This window comes from Idiotropiscis lumnitzeri, chromosome 2, assembly GCF_059441095.1.
Source record: "Idiotropiscis lumnitzeri isolate Australia: NSW breed Sydney's pygmy pipehorse chromosome 2, RoL_Ilum_1.0, whole genome shotgun sequence".
Taxonomy (NCBI): Eukaryota; Metazoa; Chordata; class Actinopteri; order Syngnathiformes; family Syngnathidae; genus Idiotropiscis; species Idiotropiscis lumnitzeri.
Window position 1 is genome coordinate 14,420,736 of NC_142392.1, and position 21,746 is coordinate 14,442,481.

Here is a 21,746-nt window from a genome sequence, read left to right on the forward strand (position 1 = left end):
GGTCCAAATCCAACATCTTCAGCTCTTTGGCTCTCCACCCTTCAGAGATGGCTTGCAAAACAACACGACTGTTGCTAATCCACTTTTTCAAAGCAAAGCCTCCTTGTTGACAGACAGCAATGAGGCCCTGTATCAGCTGGATAGCTTCTGTGACAGTGGCTGTGCTCTTCAGACAATCATCAACATAAAAGTTCTGTTGAACAGCTTCTATAACAACCGGTAGGCACTTAGACTGATTGTCTTGAGCCATTCTTCTCAGAGCATAAGCTGCGCAACTTGGTGATGAGATGGCTCCAAATAAATGCACCATCATTCTGTAAGGGACTGGTTGTTGTGTTGTGTCTCCATTAGGCCACCACAAAAAACGTAGAAAGTCCCGATCCTCCTCTGGCACACAGACTTGATGGAACATAGCTTGAATGTCTCCCATGAAGGCTGTTGGCTGTTGTCTAGACCTCATGAGGACGCCCATCAACGTGCTTGTGAGAAGGGACCCTTGCAGCAGCTCCGTATTCAGGGACAAGCCTTTAAACGTGGCACCGTAGTCAGACACGACACGCAGTGTTCCCTTTCTGGGATGATGGACACCATGATGGGGAATATCCCAAACTCTTCCTGAATCAAGGTCTCTTTGATCATCAGGTACTTGTTCTTGTAACCGTTGTTGGGCCACAGCAAAATTGTTTGGTAAGAAGACATCTTTCTTCTTGAAAGGTAAGTTTATAGTATACTTTCCATCCTGTAACTTGGCAGATGTTTCCATTATATTGAGAGACTGCTGGTCTTCTCTTGACATTTCCTGGCTTTCCATGAGCTTCTCGCAGAAATCATGATTATACTGGTTCATTAGCAGCTCCTCCAGCCTGCTGACACCAATTCTATTCACAGATACGACAGAAGCTTCCATCCTACTATTCCCATCCAGTGGGCCATTAACCACCCAGCCGAGCGCAGTTTTGACAGCATACGGACCATTACCTTGACTATTAATAACTTCCCATGGCTCCAATAGCTTGGGTGCATTGATCCCGATCAACAGGTCAACCTCGGCTTGAATGGTCGGTACCTGTATACCTGACAAATACGGCCATTTAAGGAGGTCTTGAGATGTTACCATATCGTCTGTAGTGACTGGCATTTGCGCCTGTGTAAGCACCTCCGGCAGTGGATGGAACTGTGAGCTTTCCAGGCCGGCCACCTCGAGATTAAAAAGTGAAAAGGCATGACTCATCTTTGTTTGACCTATTGTTCGTAGCAGGACTTGGGTTCTTTTTCCAGAGAGGTTCAAGCGATTCATCAGTTGTTCAGAACAAAATGTTCCGGTGCTGCCTGGATCCAAGAATGCATATGTTAAGATCACACAGTCACCTTTGGCAGCTTTTACTTTAACAGGCAGCACTGACAACATGGTGCGACAATTGCCGGCCCCTGTATGTCCACAAGTCGTGTGAGAAATGGGAATAAGCTCTGGTGTTTCCAACTCTTGTTGAGGAGCAGTTGCCAGTCTATTTATGTGCAACACTGTTGGATGATTTTGCTTGCAAATGTCGCATTTCAATCTCACATCACAGTCACGGCTAATATGTCCATGACAAAGGCAGCCAAAACATAAACCTCTTTTCTTCTAAATAAACAGCTTGTCCATGTGTTTCTTTCTTCCAAACTGCTTACAATTTTCCAGCAAATGTTCCAGTGAGCAAAAAATACAACGGCCATTTTCATAGTCTTCGAAGGAGTGTGGCTGCTTAACCTTGGGAGGATCTGTCCCAGTCACGGTACTGGCCACCACGTTCCCCTTCACTCTACTGCCCGCATATGACCTGCCTTGACCTATTGATGTTGAGTTAGGGCTGTAATCATGCAGATCTCCAAAGAAGGGGTCCGAAAGAATTCTTACGTGCCGCTCTATGAACTGTACCAAGTCAGCAAATCCAGCTCTGTATCCTGTTGATTCCATGATGTCATAGGCCTTGCCACGCCAATGTTCTCGTAATTTATAGGGCAACTTGGCCAAGATTGCCCTCAAGTTCGCAGGCATGTCCAGTTCCTGCACATACTCCAGCTCCTCCATGATGTTGCAGCAGCCGCGTAGAAATAAGGAGTAACTGTGCAGTGCCTTTGTGTCATCTGTTTTTATTGTTTGCCATGACAGAGCCTTACTAATGTATGCAGTGGCCGTTTTGTAAGGATTTCCAAAATGATCCTGGAGCAAAGCCTTGGCCACGGCATAACCACGATCTGAAGCCATGTGTTGACAACTTCGCACAAGTTCCTGAGGTTGCCCTCGGGTGTATTGCTCCAAATAATACAAACTGTCTGCTGCGGCTGCTTTACTTTCCACTCCTTGCTCAAATGCTTTAATGAAAGTTCTGTAGTGCAATGGATCACCATCAAATATTGGAATGTCTCTTGGTGGAAGTGTCATTGAACGCTGTTGGTTCATTAAGGCTGCTGTAATCTCAGTTTGTCTACTCATAATGGTCAAAAGGTCTGCAGGAACCTGTGAAGTGGTTGATGAATGAGCTTGCGCATCACTTTGTGTTGACCGTACCTTTACTTCCATTGCTTTTCCATCTTGCTCCACCAAAGGGTGCTCCTGATTTGTGTTCCATTTCCTTTGTTCCAGGAGGTTATGCTGTTGCTTTATATTTGATGCAATCAATTTCTTTGGCCTCACATCCGTTGTTTTGTTTTCCATTTGTGGCATCCTGAATCTCTCCTTTTGTTGTGCTGTTTCCATATCATCATGATGAGGTTTAAACTCTTGGACTGTGGGGTTTAAACCTTGTCCATTCATTGCTCCATTTTTCTTTACAGTTGACTGCGCTTGAGACTGGCCCTCTTCATTGGCATTATAAATGTCCATCCGCGCTTCAAATGCCACCAGTTCCGCCTCCAAATCAAGCATCTCCATTCTTCTCCTTAGTTTTGCTTCTTCTTCTTCAATAGCATGTCGTTGTTCCAATATTTTCACACGAGCCAGCACTGCAGCTCTTTCCGCTACTGCCTTTAGTTTAGCAGATTAAGCAGAGGACTTGGTACTTTTTTTGCTAACCCTGCTGCTCATGTTTGACACACTATCTTCAGGAGAGATTTCATCATTAGCATAACCTTTATCGGTTTCTTTTATGATTTCTTGTATTTGTGTTGAACCTTGAGAAAGCCATAGATTGACCCTTGAAAAACACTCATTGTTTGGGATCATTTTGGCTTTAAACCATATTTCGTGCTTTTCACCCTCTTCAACAGACAACAAACCCATCATTGAATCATGTACATTTTTAGCATCAACACACAACCCTTTCAACTCATCAAGACCATTTATCACCTTGGTTTTATCACCACGAGACATGAATGCATTCAAATCGCTTCTAATTTTACTTACATTGTTAAGTTTACATTTCCTATTGTTTTGTAACCTTTCAAGTTTATCAACCAAACCCTTTTCTGTTAATTTAACAATACGTTTTTGAGTTCCCGAATCATTAAGTACTTCATTTTCATTATTTGTGTCCATGTCCGCTGCACAGGCTTCCATTGTACGTGCTGGCAGTAAACGCAACGCAAAGTTCAGCTCAAGTGATCACCCGAAGGTTGGTCAGTGAGTCACGTGATCCAGCGCAATTCGTAGAACCGCGACGTTCGAAGTAATTTTAACGCACGCAGCGTTACCAATGCATTGGATTTTTTAATTTTTTTAAGTGTGCACACAATTGGCCATCGACAGTGTAGCGCTACATATACCTCTCGTTGGGCGCCTTAGCTGTAAATTAGTGATGGGTCCAACGACACCGAGGCGTCGATGCGCGCGCCGAGCTTCCAGGGCAAACCCCGTGTCGGTGCGCGTACTGCTTTGAGAAAGTCACGTGACCACTACCAGAATCGTGTCGACACAGCGGTCGCGCGGCAAACTGTGTTCATAAGGAAGCGCATCTGTCAACAGGATGGACGCTCAAAACAAGCATCGAGTTATTGGCGCGTTACTCTGCGTTAAATATCTGCAAGATGGAAGACGTCACTGTTGATGCGCACTCAGAGGTGCAGCGCTATATGTCAGCAGGACACGTTGCACGTACGGATGACCCGCTCTTATACGTTGTGCACACCGGCCTCTTCAGTGCCTTGTGAGAGGATTTTCTCAAAGGTGGGGGAAATTGCCTCAAAAAAGAAATAGACTGAATAACAAAACGCTGGAGAAACTAATTTCTTTTGAATAAAAATCTTTAATTACAATGAGTCCATTGTCATTCGCAACACTTTTACTTGGGCATTCAGACAGATGTTCTCTTAATTTATCAACTGCGTCTCGAATATCAAATATTTTCTTTACGAAATTGCGTGTATGTAAAAACAATGTGAAAGCAAATGCCTAATCAGAATCAGAAATCCCTTTGTCATTGTGCTCAAGTGTGCAACGAGATTAGAGAGCTCCCCTCTCCAGTGCAATACAACAATAATTCAGTTAAATATATAAATTAGATAAGAGAATAATTAGTGCGATGGAAAGTAATACGAAATAGGATATATAAAAACACATCACGTCGCTAATCAATGGAATTGGATAAAGTTAGTTTGACAGATCAGTGTCAGATGACCCTGTCAAATGTTTCCTGCAAGTCCACCAGGTGTCAGTATTCAGCAACACAGTGTCAACACAGTGTCAATACATTGTGTCACTGTGTCGAAACGATACAGGATGCCTCATCTACCCTTCACTACTTATTTCAATATTTGAGGATTATTTGTCTTTCAATATGTAGTATATTTTGTCTTTGAAGTGTGGGTCCTTGCTGCTTTCCGGAGAGGCAGCCGAGCAAGGCTGGATTGGTGATGGAAAAGAACTGGTTTGAGAAAGATTTTATTCTCGTCACATGCTGATGTCAAAAGAAGTCTCCCCAAAAACGTGTGCGTGTGTGCGCTCCGCACACGTGTGAGCCCCCTCTCAGACATTCCCTTCTTATAGGGAATGCCCAAATAGGACATGAATATCTAATTTTCCCTTGTTGCATATGCATTCCCATCCCGCTAGTCTTCGGGATTTCCCTCCAAAAGTCCCCCAGAGCGAGAGCAGATGCGTCTCCCCGTTGATACGACCAGTCTACTCTTGACCACCTTAAATTACTTCCATACCCTGGAAGGTCACTGACCTGGCGAGAGAATTGCCCCCACCATAAACAATGCTCAGGCATATTTTCTCTCAGGGCAGTATCTGGTTACATCGGAACTTCAGAACCAAGACTGGTCACTTCTTTGAACTTCCCATATCTATAGTAGGTCATTGAAAAATACATGACTTTTTTTTTTTAATTTATTTCAATGTATATTTAAGCTTTCTTATGTAATACTACAATATTTATTCAATTATTTTAATGTGGAATTATATCAATATTAATTTTAACCTTTTTATTTCACACTTGAATATTTCTTAACTTATTTGTTCATTTGAATATGTGTGCAATTTAAATCATTCCATCCCTCCAGCCATTTTCTGCTGCTCATCCAGGGTCGGGTTATTGAATTAATTTAATACTTAAGTATTTTTTATATTTCAATATTTATTTCAAGATTAACTCTTCTCAATGTGTTCAATATTTATAAAATGTTTCTATATTTCTTATTAATTGCATTAAGTCTGAATGTCGTTGCTAATTTTACATTTCAATATTTCCAGATTTCATTATATAAGCAATCATAAAGTATAAAAAATATAATATAGCATGAAAAAAGTATTTTGTATATTTGACAAAATTATAGTTTTTCCGAAGTGAGATTCTGCTTCGCAACAAACCCCAAACGCTTGATAGAGCTCAACCTAGAAAGAGAAACCGAGACTATTTGCGTTTCTCTTTCTGGTTCTTTTTAGAGTTCAACTTCTAGTTCAGTTTTTCACCTTTTCACAGCGTAATGAAGGCCAGTTGAGCAAGTGGAACAAGTGATTTCATTGATGATTGTGGAAGGATTTCATAAGCACGGTTTCTTCTCACACCTTTTCCATTAAGTACGATTAAAAAGACAACTGAAAGGCATAATGTTAACAAATGTTATTCAGGCAAAGGCAATTAATTTTATTTACATGTTTGATGTAAACACCAAAACAAACCATCACTCAGACATGATGCTTATTCTGACACTAATCACATTGACTTTGTGTCAATAAAAGAGCTTTGCAAAATTCAATTTCATCATATTTTATTCAAAATCACATTTACATCTTACCACAAAGAGTCGGTTCTTTCATTTTTTTTTCTTTTTTTAATCTTCAAGGATCGCTGCAATTCTCGCCAGCACAATCGTGTCTCTCAGCACTACGTTTAGTGAAGAATTTTTTAGCACAAACACTGCAACTGAATGGCTTTTCAGCACTGTGTGTTATTGTGTGGCTTGTTAAATTTGCCTTTAGAGAGAAACTCTTGCCGCAAACCGAGCAGGAAAAAGGTTTTTCTCCACTGTGTGTTCTTGTGTGGCGTCGTAAATTTGACTTGTCAGAGAAACTCTTGCCACAAACTGAGCATGAAAAAGGTTTTTCTCCAGTGTGTGTTCTTGTGTGTTCTGTTAAATATGTCTTTTTCGAGAAGCATTTTCCACAAACAGAGCAGGAAAAAGGTTTTTCTCCACTGTGTGTTCTTGTGTGTTCTGTTAAATATGTCTTTTTCGAGAAGCATTTTCCACAAACAGAACAGGAAAAAGGTTTTTCTCCACTGTGTGTTCTTGCGTGCCTTGTGAAATGAGAATCATGTGAGAAGCTTTTACCACAATCTGAGCACGAAAAAGGTTTTTCTCCAGTGTGTGTACTTGTGTGGATTGTTAAATGCGACTTACGCAGGAAACTTTTGCCACAAACCGAGCAAGAAAAAGGTTTTTCACCACTGTGTGTTCTTGTGTGGCTTGTTAAATTAGACTTGGCAGAGAAACTCTTGCCACAAACTGAGCATGAAAAAGGTTTTTCTCCACTGTGTGTTCTTGTGTGTTGTGTTAAAGCTCCCTTTTCAGAGAATCCTTTGCCACAAACTGAGCAGGAAAAAGGTTTTTCTCCACTGTGTGTTCTTGCGTGCCTTGTGAAATGAGAATTATGGGAGAATCTTTTACCACAAACTGAGCAAGAAAAAGGTTTTTCTGCAGTGTGTGTTCTTGTATGTTCTGTTAATCGTGACTTTAGAGAAAAGCTTTTCCCACAAACCAAGCAGGAAAATGGTTTTTCTCCAGTGTGTGTTCTTGTGTGGCTTGTTAAACCTTCCTTTTGAGAGAAGCATTTTCCACAAACTGAGCAAGAAAAAGGTTTTTCTCCACTATGTATTGTTGTGTGTTTTATTAAATGTGACTTACCAGAAAATCTCTTGCCACAAACTAAGCAGAAAAAAGGTTTTTCTCCACTGTGTGTTCTTGTGTGGATTGTTAAATAAAACTTTTGAGAGAAGCTTTTACCACAAACCAAGCAGGAAAATTTTTTTTCTCCAGTGTGTGTTCTTGTATGGCTTGTTAAATGCGACATTTGAGAGAAACTCTTGCCACAAACTGAGCAGGAAAAAGGTTTTTCTCCAGTGTGTGTTCTTGTGTGGATTGTTAAATGTGACTTTCGAGAGAAGCTTTTGCGACAAAACGAGCATGAAAATGTTTTTTCTCCACTGTGTGTTCTTGTGTGCGGTTTTAAAGACAGCTTTGAAGTTAATGAGTCAGTGTGACATGCCCTTTCACATTTGCCTTGCCCATCATCATCATCATCATCATCAGGAGAGTGTGATAATGTGTCCTCATTATGTACTTGTGATGGTCCCCATTGGTCTTCATCACCTTCTGTTGTCACGTGACTACTTGAGATGCTGCTTGGAGGCTCCGCCCCTCTGTTGTCCTCACTCTCATCCTTGTTTTCATCTTCAGTCTTGATTGGGACAACGTTCACTGGTGACTTGTTGATCTCCTCCTCCTCCTCTTCCTCCTCCTTTTTGATGTGAGTCAAGTCTGGCTCCTCTTTCACAGAACAGAGATCGTTTTCACAGACGTCTGCAGGACACAAAAAGACAAACACATTTGGTTTGGTCAAGTCAAAGCTCATGCGGCGACTTTGTCTTATATTGTTTCTACCGTGCTACCTTGACTTGTGCCTGCCGCACACGGAGCAATGCGTGCGACCCCAACTTGGACCGGACCATGGGGGTATTTCACAAAATTACGTCCTACGATGTAAACCTCCCTTTAGCAGCACAACTGTGATAAACGAGCATTTTAAACGGAAGCACGTTGCGGCTGATGCCCAATTTCATTTCTGACATAGTCACAGACGTTTCTGGAAGCGAGCTGAAGTCAGCACACACCGGCTATTGTGTGTGTCTGATGGAACACCTGTTGTGGGACCCTTACATATTGATGCAGACCACTGGGGGACATCGCAACATAATGTCATTGATAAAATAGGAATCGTTCAAGTGAAATATGTTTACAAGTATTTCATTTTGCATTTATAGATAGTTTCATCGTGGATACTTTTTGCTTTCATGATAACCTGCATCCCTAAAAGAATTAAAGGGGCCCTGGAATCAGAGTCCCTATTTATTGTATGATTTACGTTTGTTTTTTTTTACCCAAAATGACATTTATCCTGCGAGTAAGTTCCGACATTACCCTTTTTATTTTTATAAAATTTCTGTTTCTAAATAAATTTTAAAACAAAATTACGTTTGAAGAGTAAAAGTTCTTACACATAAATTAAGCAACAACCCTTTCACTCTGACTTTCATGTTGACATATTTGAATAATGACTGTATATTTTAAAGTTATCCAATATGTATTAAAATTAGACACACCATAATATTTTAAGAGTTCACTGAATTATTTTGTACCTGCAATGATGCATAACAGCCATAGCGTGTCAGTAATGAGTAACAAAGTAACACAACACCTCTCATTATTCCGTCATCATCGTCATTTGCAAAAATCACCAGGAACTATGAGATGCAGTCGAGATGCAAACCACCTGGGCCACAGGAACTTTATTACCAGGAACTAAATGTTCCTCGGCTTGTAGTTGGAAAAGGGGGTTGTGACGCTCTCCCTTTTTAAGCCCATAGTAAGCCAAAGAGCAGGTCAGTGACTTCCAGCTTGAAACAGGGATCCATGTTGCGACTCGACCACAAGTCGGATGTGGATGCAAAATGCTTGACATGTCTCCGCTCCCGTCCCGATGTTGTACATATCGGAAGTGCTGTTTGCGGCAAATATTTTCGTACCTCTTGTCGGCTACTTTCATGAGGCGTTTAAATCCTGTCCGCTCCACTGTAACTAGAGGAGCTCTATCTTTAGAGCTATGTGCTCGGCTATCGCGTCCACCTCTGAGACGTTCTCTCGTATGGTGTCGCCTCCGTTATGGGCTGTTGTTACTTGTCCAACCTTGCTCCTCACTTTGAACTTTTAGCACAAGCTCCAAGTCAACAGCATGGTTGTGTTGTGGGTGGTGAAAAAGAAAAGGTTGGACGCGCTGTTTCAGGTGCTTAAGATGCACTTTGTAGTTCATGTTCTTTTGCTTAAACATCGTCTTCATGGAACCCAAAACATTTCCAAACGACAGATGTCCACTTTATTTTCGGGACAACCGCGACAGGAACAATTTCAACTCACGTTACTTCGTCCGCAGCCGTTGTCAGCCGCTTCAGGATTTGAATCGCCAGCTACGAACTCGTCTTGTTTACATTCTTGTTCAGAAGGGAGGAGTCACGTGACTACACGCGCTGTAGCCGTCTTAAAGGGGCATGAGCATCGCCGCAGACAGAAAAGACTTCTTTTTCTTTTTCTTTTTTTTAGACACCGAATTTACCGACATGGGCAAAATGATGCCGGTCATTCTAATAAATTTCGGTAACGGTAAATTTTCGGTTTATCGCCCAGCCCTAACACATAGTATTTTCATGACCCACACTCTCATTCAGAACAAACAGATTCAGTCTGCTCAGGTCAAACTGATGACACCCCAGATAGCACTTCATGGACAAATACAATAAAACACATTCTCCACATAGGCCATAGAAGATACAAACATATCAAGTTGGGGGAGGACGTCACAGGGATGCTATCTCTAATCTCGTTGCACACTTGAGTACAATGACAATAAAGGGATTTCTAATTTCTAATTTCTAATCAAGAAGACCCAAAAATATAATCTGATCTGGGAAAACATACACCACACAATCTGTACACTGACGAGATTACAGGGGAATGTGAGCAGGAGAGACGGAGAGACTGCCTGAGAAGGTCAGCCTTGGACCTGGAACGTGGGCCGGGCCGGGGGAAGGAGCAAGGACGACCGATTCAACCTACATGACCCTTGACATAAAAAGCCTCCTATAAAATGTGAGGCTGGGCTGAGATCAGGGCGCCATTTTTCGATAGTACTCGTCTTGAGTACAGTTTCTCGTCAGATTAAGACAAAGCCGCCCAGATATCTGTATTTGTACTATTTCCTGAACGCCAGAAATTGAAGAAACTAAATATTGGAACTCTATTCAGTTGTTGTTGAGTCTTTATTTGACCCTATTCTTCTTGAGTACAAAAAACGAACACGCATTGGAGGAAGTTTGGCTTTTAAGATTCATTTACTAAATGTTTCTCATTTTCTCGGTGGCTCAACTCCAACAGTGGATATAAAAGTACACTACATCTGTCAGCATAGTTTTGAAACATGATGACGTGACAAACTTAATTTCTTTAACAACATTTAAAAACCTGAATAAGTAAAATGTTAAATAATCAGTTCAAATTTTAAACTGGGAAAAAAAACACGGAGTTGACCCCCCACTAATGGTTATTCTTTGGCATTTATTTTCTGCACTGATTTCATTTGGCAAAAACAAATGTTCAGCAAACCGGCAAGTAAAAGGCAATATTTAAAAATAAAACGCCAATAACCTTGAACGATTTCCCCAAACAACTTAATGTTGTGATGCATATTTCTAACGATAGAAAGTCGTTCTTTCCAAAGCAAATGAGAGTAAGACGGGTACAAACCTGCTTTGTGTAGCACAACAGGAGGCTGCTTGTTAACTTCGCCCAGCAGTTGAAAATGTTGCTCGTTCTCTTCTTTTATTCCACAAAGTTCCTCTTTGTACTTGGGTGTCGTTCTAGCACACATTTTCAAATGATAATTCCAAAAAATCCGCACTTGATCTCTGCTTGGCGATGAGTCATGTGCCTCTTTTCGTTAGCGGCTAGCAAGCTAACAAGCTAAGCTAACTACGCCGAAAAGCATCAACGCGCGAAGATGAGTTATCGGGACACAAAGACTTAATTAATTATGTCGTAGTCCTTTAGAGTAGCACTGGACATTCTGTGAGAAATTTACAGTCAGTTCCACACTAAATCAGAAGAATTTAGCGGTGGACGGTTTTTGTTGCGGTGTGGACGGGTCGGTGGATGTGGTCGAGGTCCTTCGGAAGCTGCGCGCTTGCTTATGACGTCATGCTTTCAGCACGTGTTTTTCAAATATATTTCTTTGCCTCTGTGTATGTTTTTACCCCTGGCTGTTATATTTCAATATATATTCTATATAATATTTTATTTCGGTTGATAAAAAAAAAAAAAACTAAAATAACGCCACATTGGCGCGTAAGATCTGACGTCACTTCCGCCTTTGCCTCGAGAAGCCGCTGCTGCTCCAGCAGTGAGAGGTTTAAGTTTCTCCTCCCGAACTTGCAACAATGCTGTGTTTCACTCGGGCTGCGAGATTGTATGAATATAATGTCTGCAAATACTAGCAGTGCTTCTCAATTATTTCACGCCCGCCCCTCCCAAGAAGAAAAAGATTCGCGCCCCCCCACCACCAATTTTTTTTCTGTCTTTGTAGATTGATGTTAGATTGTCAATAAAATATCCCTTAACTAAGCTAAATTGCTAAGAAATATAATTTTGAGAATTATTTTTTGTGAGGATCTCGAAACTCAGTACTCTGTTGTGCAAATATTGATGAGATGATAAATATTTACTAATACGTTTTTTTTAAAATCTTTATTCACAGAAGCAAACCAAACACATTTATGAATAGCGAAATCCATGCGATGCATCTAATTTGAAGTACTTAGCACCTGCCATGTCACTCAGGATTTTTTCACGCTTGGGAATCTGATAATGTTCTCTTATATGAAAAAAATCAGTGCCTACCTTCTGCCAGGGAGTTGTGGGAAGCTACTAATACGTACATAATATAGAAAACACAAAAAGAAGAGCCAGGGGGATTTTAAACAAAAATTCTTTGTAAATAACATAAAGCAACAGCTTTAGTATGTTTACTATACGTTTTTTTTAATGGTTACTGTAATGTTAGGTCTTCTATCTTAAGAAGTCACGCAGGCAACGTGATGCTGCAAGCTTGTGTCTCTTTATTTACTGACTTGCATTCTCGTCTATGTGCAGACACACTTGTTCGTCTGGTAACCAAACACACATCGGGCAATACTGCCAACTAGTGGCCAATGATATAACTGCTATCATTACATCTCCCTTTCAAACGTTAAACAATGCCTAAGCTTTTTTTTCATTCTTATTATTTTTTATTATTATTATAATAATTTTGTTTTGTTATCAATTATTTTCACTTCTTAACAATATCTATCCATTTTTTATGACAACAAGCAGCTCTACAACAATTTTAGCAACAATCACACAACATTAAACATTTTCAATCAGCCTGTCCGGTTGTCGTCTAACTCTTGTTGATCTTCGAAGAGGTTCAGTAATCCCAGAAATTGCTGGTGGTTTTGGTCTGTGCTCCTTCGATGTATCCACCTGCTTTGCAGCCTCAGCCGTATCAGAAGATTTCTTACAGTCCTCGGGAACCTTCAGAAGACTCCTCCTGTTCCTCCTCACTCTTTGTCCATGCTTTGTTTCCACAATGTAAGATCTCGGTCCGGCTTCGCTGAGGACAGTCGCTTTTCTGTCCCAACAATGAGGTCTCTCGATCCTTAGTGCTCCTCTAAAGGACGTCGACATATTTCATTAAGTCTTTGTGTCCCGATAAACTCATCTTCGCGTGTTGATACTTTTCGGTGCAGTTAGCTTAGCTTGTAAGCTAGCTAGCCACTAACGAAAAGAGGCACATGACTCATCGCCAAGCAGAGATCAAGGGCGGATTTTTTGGAATTATCATTTGAAAATGTGTGAAATAACGACACCCAAGTACAAAGAGGAACTTTGTGGAATAAAAGAAGAGAACGAGCAACATAATCAACTGCTGGACGAAGTTTGCAACCAGCCTCGTGTTGTGCCACTCAAAGCAGGTTTGTACACGTTTTACTCTCATTTGCTTTGTAAAGAGCGACTTTCTGTCGTTAAAAATATGCATCACAATATTAAGTTGTTTGGGGAAATGCGTTCAAGGTTATTGCCGTTTTATTTTTAATTATTGCCTTTTACTTGTCGGTTTGCTAAACATTTGTTTATGCCAAATAAAATCAGTGCAGAAAATGTATGCCAAAGAATAACCAATAGTGGGGGGTGAACTCCGTGTTTTTTCCCAGTATAAAATTTGAACTGATTATTTAACATTTTACATTTTCTGGTTTTTATATCTTGTTCAAGCAATTCCTTCCGGAAGGAATTCTGCCTGACTCTACAAAATGTGCACACTGTGGCGAAAACATCAATGACGGTCGATCAATTTTGGTGAAGAAAACACAAAATATTAAGTTTTTTTTTTTTTTTTAAAAGTCAAGTAAGTATCGGTCTTTTTCATTTATGAACTTTGTACTGGCTTGGTCGTATGAGAGTCAATGAACCTCTGGTGGCTCTGCACTGTTTTGTGCACGTGTGCATAGTTTCACTTCATCCAAACATTTAAAATACATTTAATGCATCCATCCAGGGTTGCACGGATCTCATCAGTGAACAAGCGCATGCTGCAAGGAATGCATCTGCATCTTTGGCTTACTATGGGCTGAAAAGGGAGTACGCCACAACCCCCTTTTCTACCAACAAGGCCAGGAACATTTTGTTCCCGGTAATAAAGTTCCTGCGCCCCCTGGTCAGCTCCTTAATGGACCCACTCCAGTTCGCATACCAGCCTGGCATCAGTGTGGATGATGCCATCATCTACCTGCTCCACACTTCATTCTCCCACCTGGAGAAGGCGGGGGGCACGGTGAGGATCATGTTCTTTGATTTCTCAAGTGCTTTCAACACCATACAGCCCGCCTTATTGGGAGACAAGCTGGAGGAAGGGTCAGAGCAGACTCTTCCTACTCAGGAGGTTGAGGTCCTTTGGCGTTCGGGGAACACTCCTCAGGAACTTCTATGACTCGGTGGTTTCCTCAGTCATCTTCTATGGAGTGGTCTCCTGGGCAGGAGGCATCTCGGGCCGGGACAAAAAAAGACTGGACAAACTAGTGAGGAGGGCCAGCTCTGTCCTGGGCTCAGTGGGGGGCAGAAGGATGACGGCAAAACTGTCATCAATGCTGGACAAACCAGCCCACCCACTCAATGACACTCTGAGAACACTCCACAGCTCCTTCAGTGATAGACTTTTACACCCTCGCTGTACCAAAGAGAGATTTCGCCGCTCCTTCCTGCCGACTGCTGTCAGACTTTTTAACAAGAACATTGGGTCAGGCCTACAAACGGGCGGGCATTAGTGCAATTGTGCAGTCCTAGGATGCAATATAAACCACTACTGCACTTTCAGCCAAGGGGTACTTTAATATTGACCAATGATGTATTTTGTTTATATTACAGTATTCTTATTACTGTACTTCTATCTCTGCAGTATTTCTACCATTGCAGGATGTTCACTATTACAGTACTTTTATCATTGCAGTACTTTTATCATTACAGTATTTTTCTATCATTGCAGTACTTTTACCATTACAGTACTTTTACTATTACAGTACTTTTACCATTGCAATATTTTTATCATTGCAGTATTTCCAATCATTCAGTAGTTTTTATCATTACAGTGTTTCCCCCTCCGTATAATGGACAAACATTAGGAGTGTTTCCTTACACTTAGATACGTTTATACTGTGTATATTTGCATGCTTTTTATGAATGTCTGCTGCGAATGTTATACATTAACGGCTACATTACGCCGCCGACTCTGTGTGATCTATATCTTTGCTCCTGTAACACCTCAAATTTCCCCATTGTGGGACTAATAAAGGACAACTTATCTTATCTTATCTTTGTACTTGGGTGTCGTTCTTTCACACATTTTCAAACGCCAATCTCAACAAATCCGCACTTGATCTCTGCTTAGCGATAACTCGTGTGCTTCTTTTTGTTAGACGAGAAGAATGAACGGCGTTGTCGTTTTTTAATGTCGTGCTGAATGGATTTCCTGGGTGAAAACTGCAGTCTGTTCAGCACAAAAGTGGAAAAATAGGACACGCCCCGCTGTGATATGATTAGCTGCTGGCTGTGTGGAGCACTGTCATCAATTCATGCGCCCCCCTTAGCATCGCACCGCGCCCCACTATTTGAGAATCACTGTATTAGTTAGTTAAAAAAGAAGAGCTAAATTATAGTTGACGTGTTCATGGTTGTTCTGAAGGTTCGCATGTTTATAGAATCATCCCTTTGAGTTGTGATTAAGAAGGGGATATTTTCCGAACTAATGTTAATTGTGATGGCTTTATGATATACACAGTTATATGGTTAATAATTGTGCATCGTTTGACATTCTGCTGTATTGTTAATACTGTTTGCCTTTGATTGGTGTGGCGCATGTAATGGACAATGTGCTTATTTTGTCGGTTGCGGGATGTCGATGCGCAATCCCGATTGATGACGTGGGAGAATGTGCACTTGAAGAAAGGAGATTGCGCACTTGAGAAGAGAAGGGGAGTGTGCGAGTCGCGGAAGGAGTCAGTTGGAAGGACAGTAAAAACCCGGTTATCGCGGTTAATGGGGACCGAGACCACCCGCTGTTCGGATATGTCACCAATTTTGTGTATTCATAATCATGTTTTTATGCACTATTTGTATCACTAATAATTGCACACACACACACAGACACTCACATTATTGCTTCAGCACATGCACACTCAGCCACTCATTGTTTTGGCACACACACGCTTGCCTAAGTTAAGTTTCGTTTTCCTGAGTTTCACTTTCCATAAGTTTCGTTTTCCTCTGAATAAAAGTCCAAAGGGTTGGGCGAAGAAGTCAGTGAGAGTGCGGGAGATTGAACTGGCAAGACGTCTACTTCACCTCCTGGCTTCTCCTCCCATCCGCGATGGAGAAAAGACAAAACCTTCCCTGGTTATTCCTCTGGTTCTCTCCATTTTAATTCAGTCTAAGAAGGCGTCAGGACCTTTTTAAACCTGACACCCGTGAAAACTGAAAATCCGCGAAGTAGCGGCACACCTTCAAAAATGCTTAAAAATATATATATAAACAGTGGAACCTCGGTTCTCGAACGACTCTGAGGTCGAACTAATCGGAGTTCGAACAAAAAAATAGAGAAATTCTTGCTTCGCAGTTCGAACAAACCTCGGAGTTCGAACGCCGGTATGACGCGTGAGTGCGTACGCGAGGGTGGGATGCTGAGCAGCCAATTGACCAATTGTTGTCGCGTGCAGACGTGCTGCGTTTTGCTCTCGCATTTTATATAGGTGTACGAAGTGTTTTAGCCCCTAATCATGCCTTCTAAGAAAGTCAGTGCAAGCAGCAAAGGAATGTTTCGGTGTTTGAACAATTTGCTTTTCGAACAGGGTTCAGGAACGGATTATGGTCGAGAACCGAGGTTCCACTGTGTATATATATATACAGTGGAACCTCGGTTCTCGAACGACTCTGAGGTCGAACTAATTGGAGTTCGAACAAAAAAAATAGAGAAATTCTTGCTTCGTAGTTCGAACAAACATCGGAGTTCGAACGCCGGTATGACGCGTGAGTGCGCACGCGAGGGTGGGATGCTGAGCAGCCAATTGACCAATTGTTGTCGCGTGCGGACGTGCTACGTGCTGGGAAGTGTTTTAGCCCCTAATCATGCCTCCTAAGAAGGTCAGTGCAAGCAACAAAGCTGCTACTAGCGAAAAAAGAAAAGTAGTGCGTACAACTATTGCATTTGATTCGGTGTTCGAACAAATCGGTTCCCGAACAGGGTTCTGGAACAGATTATGGTCGAGAACCGAGGTTCCACTGTATATATATATCTCTTTGGCTTACGATGGGCTTAAAAAGGGAGAACGTCACAACCTCCTTTTCTACCAACAAGCCCAGGAATATTTAGTTCTATCTCTTAATGCAAAAAGAAATACTTGTAAACATATTTCGCCCCCAGTGGTCCCCATCAATAAGTTAGGGTCCCACAACAGGTGTTCCATCAGACGCACACAATAGCCTGTGTGTGCTAACTTCAGCTCGCTTCCAGAAACGTCTGTGACTATGTCAGGAATGAAATCGGGCATCAGCCGCAACGTGCTTCCTTTTTAAATGCTCGTTTATCACTGTTGTGCTGCTAAAGGGAGGTTTACATCGTAGGACGTAATTTTGTGAAATGCCCCCATTGTCCGGTCCAAGTTGGGGTCGCACGCATTGCTCCGTGTGCGGCAGGCACAAGTCAAGGTAGCACGGTAGAAACAATATAAAACAAAGTCGCCGCCTGACCTTTGATTTGACCAAACCAAATTTGTCCTACAGACGTCAGTGAAAACGATCTCCGTTCTGTGAAAGAGGAGCCAGACTTGACTCACATTAAAAAGGAGGAGGAGGAGATCAACAAGTCACCAGTGAACATTGTCTCTATAAAGACTGAAGATGAAAACAAGGATGAGAGTGAGGACAAGAGAGGGGCGGAGCCTACAAGCATCAGCTCAAGTCATCATGTGACAACAGAAGGTGATGAAGACCACTGGGGGCCATCACAAGTACATAATGAGGACACATTATCAGACGATCATGACGATGATGATGATGATGATGGGCAAGCCAAAGGTGAAAGGGCATGTCACACTGACTCATTCACTTCAAAGCTGTCTTTAAAAGGGCACGTAAGAACGCACAGTGGAGAAAAACCTTTTTCCTGCTCAGTTTGTGGTAAAAGCTTCCCTCAAAATTCAAGTTTAACAATCCACACAAGAACGCACACTGGAGAAAAACCTTTTTCCTGCTCAGTTTGTGGAAAATGCTTCTCTCAAAATTCAAGTTTAACAATCCACACAAGAACGCACACTGGAGAAAAACCTTTTTCCTGCTCAGTTTGTGGCAAAAGTTACTCTCGAAAGTCATATTTAATAATTCACACAAGAACACACACTGGAGAAAAAACATTTTCCTGCTTGGTTTGTGGTAAAAGCTTCTCTCAAAATTCAAGTTTAACAATCCACACAAGAACGCACACTGGAGAAAAATCTTTTTCCTGCTCAGTTTGTGGTAAAAGCTTCTCTCAAAATTCAAGTTTAACAATCCACACAAGAACGCACACTGGAGAAAAACCTCTTTCCTGCTCAGTTTGTGGAAAATGCTTCTCTCATAAGGCAAATTTAACAATCCACACAAGAACACACACTGGAGAAAAAACATTTTCCTGCTTGGTTTGTGGTAAAAGCTTCTCTCAAAAGTTTGATTTAACAATCCACACAAGAACACACAGTGGAGAAAAACCTTTTTCCTGCTTAGTTTGTGGCAAAAGTTACTCTGATAAGTCAAATTTCACAAAACACACAAGAACACATAGTGGAGGAAAACATTTTTCCTGCTCAGTTTGTGCCAAGAGGTTCTCTCAAAAGTCGTATTTACGAAACCACACAAGAACACACACTGGAGACAAGCCATTCAGTTGCAGCGTTTGTGCTAAAAAATTCTCCACTAAACAATATGCGGAGAGTCACAATTGTGCTGGTGAGAAAAGCAGCAATCCTTGAAGCTTAAAAAAAAGAAAACAAATAACTGAAGGAACTGACTCTTTGTGGTAAGATGTAAATTTTGATTTTGAATAAAATATGATACATTGAATTTTGCAAAGCTTTTTTATTGACATTAAGCCAATGTGATCTGTGCCAGAAGAAGCAATGTGTCTGAGTGATCATGATTTGTTTTGTGTGTTTACATCAAACATGTAAAGGAAACTTTGCCTGTAACAACATTTGTTAATATTATACTTTTCAGCTGTCTTTTTAATCGTACCTAATGGAAAAGGTGTGAGAAGAAACTGTGCTTATGAAATCGGTGCCTTCCACAATCATCAATAAAATCACTTGTTCCACTTGCTCAACTGGCCTTCATTACGTTGTGAAAAGGTGAAAAACAGATCTAGAAGTTGAACTATAAAAAGAACAAGAAAGAGAAACGCAAATCGTCTCAGTTTCTCTTCAAGGTTTTGGTATGTCAGGAGTTGGCAACTTGATGGCGACTGGAGTCAGCGCTGGTTTTCTCGCTGTGTTTGGCTGGCTCGTATATGTATGGTCCATTGAACAAAACTCAAACTCTTCAAATATTCCCTCACATACATTTAATACAGTGAACCCCCGCTACTTCGCGGTTCACCTTTTGCGGGTTCAGTGCTTCGCGGGTCTAAAAAATATTCGGGAACATTGTAGTTTCGCCGAGCGGCACAAGGGGGCGCTGAAGCGGTTAGACGGCCGGCGTGCGCCGAAGAGGAGAGTGGACGAAGAAAAGAGTTCCCCCGGACACGATTGGTGGCGACGGACACAATCGGACACCGTGCGTGAGCTCCGAAGGAGACCGGCCGGCGTGTCTGGCTGTCAAGCCGAAGATAAACAACTTCCGCCCGGGCACTCGCGCGGCGACATTTGGCTTCGTTCGGGACCGTGCGTGAGCTCCGAAGGAGACCGGCCGGCGTGCGTGGTAGTTAAGCCGAATAGGAGCACCTTCCGCCCGGGCAACGGCGGAGAGCGAGGCTGTCAGTTATGAATGAATAAATGAATAAATGAAGAATGCCACCTTTCATTTCACTGTCATGATCCGTGCCTGTCATGCCGCGTGTGTTTTTGTTTTTTCAGCTGTGTGGGCGTTCCTCCAGCGATCGTCTTGCGCCATGCCGTCAGCTGCTGCGAGACGCGCTGATTCCACTGACTATATTGTGATTATAATAAATATTGTAACGTTGTATAATATCAGGCCAATTTGTCCATCAGCGAACGCTTTTATTATTAAGCCAAAAACGGCTGCTGTTGGCCGCAACCACGCCGATCAGAGAGAGAGAGTAACACAACGACAACAACATAACGTTCACTCCCCTGCTGCCTTCAAAGCCTCCACAGAAAAGAGGAAAACACAGAACCCTTGAACTATTTACAAAGTCGCTACACTATCTTTGTATCACCACCTTTTTTCCGTGTCTGCGTTTGGAGAGTCCTCTTCAATCCTCCAGTTCTGCTGGAGGATCATAACATTCACAGGGCACACCGGACAGCGTACCAGCAGGTAAAAGTCAAAGTAATTGAATAAATACAAAAATAATGGCTGGGGAATAAAAAAATAAGTTTTAATATTTGTTTTTTTGTTATAACATGAATTCGCTGGTCAGCTTGATACATATTTTTTAACATTATGCTTTTCAGTTGTCTTTTTAATCGTATTTAATGGAAAAGGTGTGAGAAGAAACTGTGCTTATGAAATCGGTGCCTTCCACAGTCATCAATAAAATCACTTGTTCCACTTGCTCAACTGGCTTTCATTACGCAAGCATAAGTTTAAATGTTTTACTTTTTCCGGACATTGGCTTTCTATAAATTTCTAGTCCTTACACGTCAATTGTTGTTTCGGATCCTTTTTTTCTAGCTTTTTACTGTTTGATTTCCCCATGTTTCCCTTAACTGTTCTCCAATCCCTGAACAGGTTGACAATTACTCTGTTTTAGGTAATTCCCAAGCTTCTGCTTCCCAGACAGTTGTTAGTTAAATTTCCCGTTCCAAAATGAGGTTGCAAGCCTCCATGCACATGTTACACAGCTTGAAATGATGGGCCAACTCATCTGCCGTGCAACGTATTTATTTTTCTCCAATCAGCAGCACTTCTCCCTGTCAGGGCACAATAGTAACATTCAGAAATGTTCTTGAAGCGCAGCTTCTCTTGCGTCCTCACAAATTGACTGTTCTTCTGCTACCGTCACACCAAAACCATTTCTATTACAATTTCTGACAATTCTATGACAATGGTTTTATATCTTAGACCACATAACTTGCTGTATTATGTTAGTGAGGAAAACACAATATGCACGTTTAATAACAAAGACTATAACTCAATGAAATATAATTAAATTAAAGGGTTTTAGCTGTTGCTCTTACAATACTTTTTCACATACTGAACTGGTTTAATCTAGTTTACTACAGTTGTCTTAAACATTGAGAACTTCAGGATGAACATTGTATATCTTTGTGATGAAACCTAAGAATTAATAGATTTCTAAAACATTAAATGTGGGCAATGGTTTCCAGCACTGGCTAATGGGTTAGTGCTAATAGAAGCCCACAACATGCACTTTGGAGCTTAGCTTGGCAAAACACTAAGATTAATACTGGCACCTCATGACACAACCTATCCTGTTTCACATTAACTTTGGCCACAACTTCAACTTCTAAACACCTCGCAACGTCAGTTACCAAATTACACATATCATGCTGTATTGTTTCGTCTCCCGCGATCGCGTCGCACAACGTATCCGCCATTGCAAACGTACGTCGTCACGAATCATATTCAAAAACTAATTTATATACACACATCTTCTATCTAACTAGACATCTACAACACCTGCAACGTTTGTGACCATTGTCTACTCCTGCTTATCCTTTTTAGCTTATTTACAATAGATT

The 21,746-nt window shown here is 41.5% G+C and overlaps 1 protein-coding gene across 1 annotated transcript; it reads right to left on the bottom strand.

Moving 5' to 3' along the window:
• Nucleotides 1–6,229: 6,229 nt before the first annotated feature.
• On the bottom strand, nucleotides 6,230–11,116 carry LOC148341762 (uncharacterized). The gene is made up of 2 exons (XM_088287948.1): nucleotides 10,993–11,116; nucleotides 6,230–7,998 (listed from the first exon to the last, which is right to left on the bottom strand). Exons 1-2 carry the CDS (start codon nucleotides 11,114–11,116, stop codon nucleotides 6,260–6,262), a joined length of 1,863 nt encoding a protein of 620 aa, XP_088144074.1. The 3' UTR covers nucleotides 6,230–6,259.
• Between the last annotated feature and the right edge of the window lie 10,630 nt (nucleotides 11,117–21,746).

Excerpts from the sequence above, each read along its gene's own strand:
- LOC148341762 (XM_088287948.1), bottom strand. The coding sequence starts at position 11,116 with ATGTGTGCTAGAACGACACCCAAGTACAAAGAGGAACTTTGTGGAATA. Across the intron at positions 7,999-10,992 it reads TGTTGTGCTACACAAAGCAG|ACGTCTGTGAAAACGATCTC; the intron begins GTTTGTACCCGT and ends TGTGTCCTGCAG.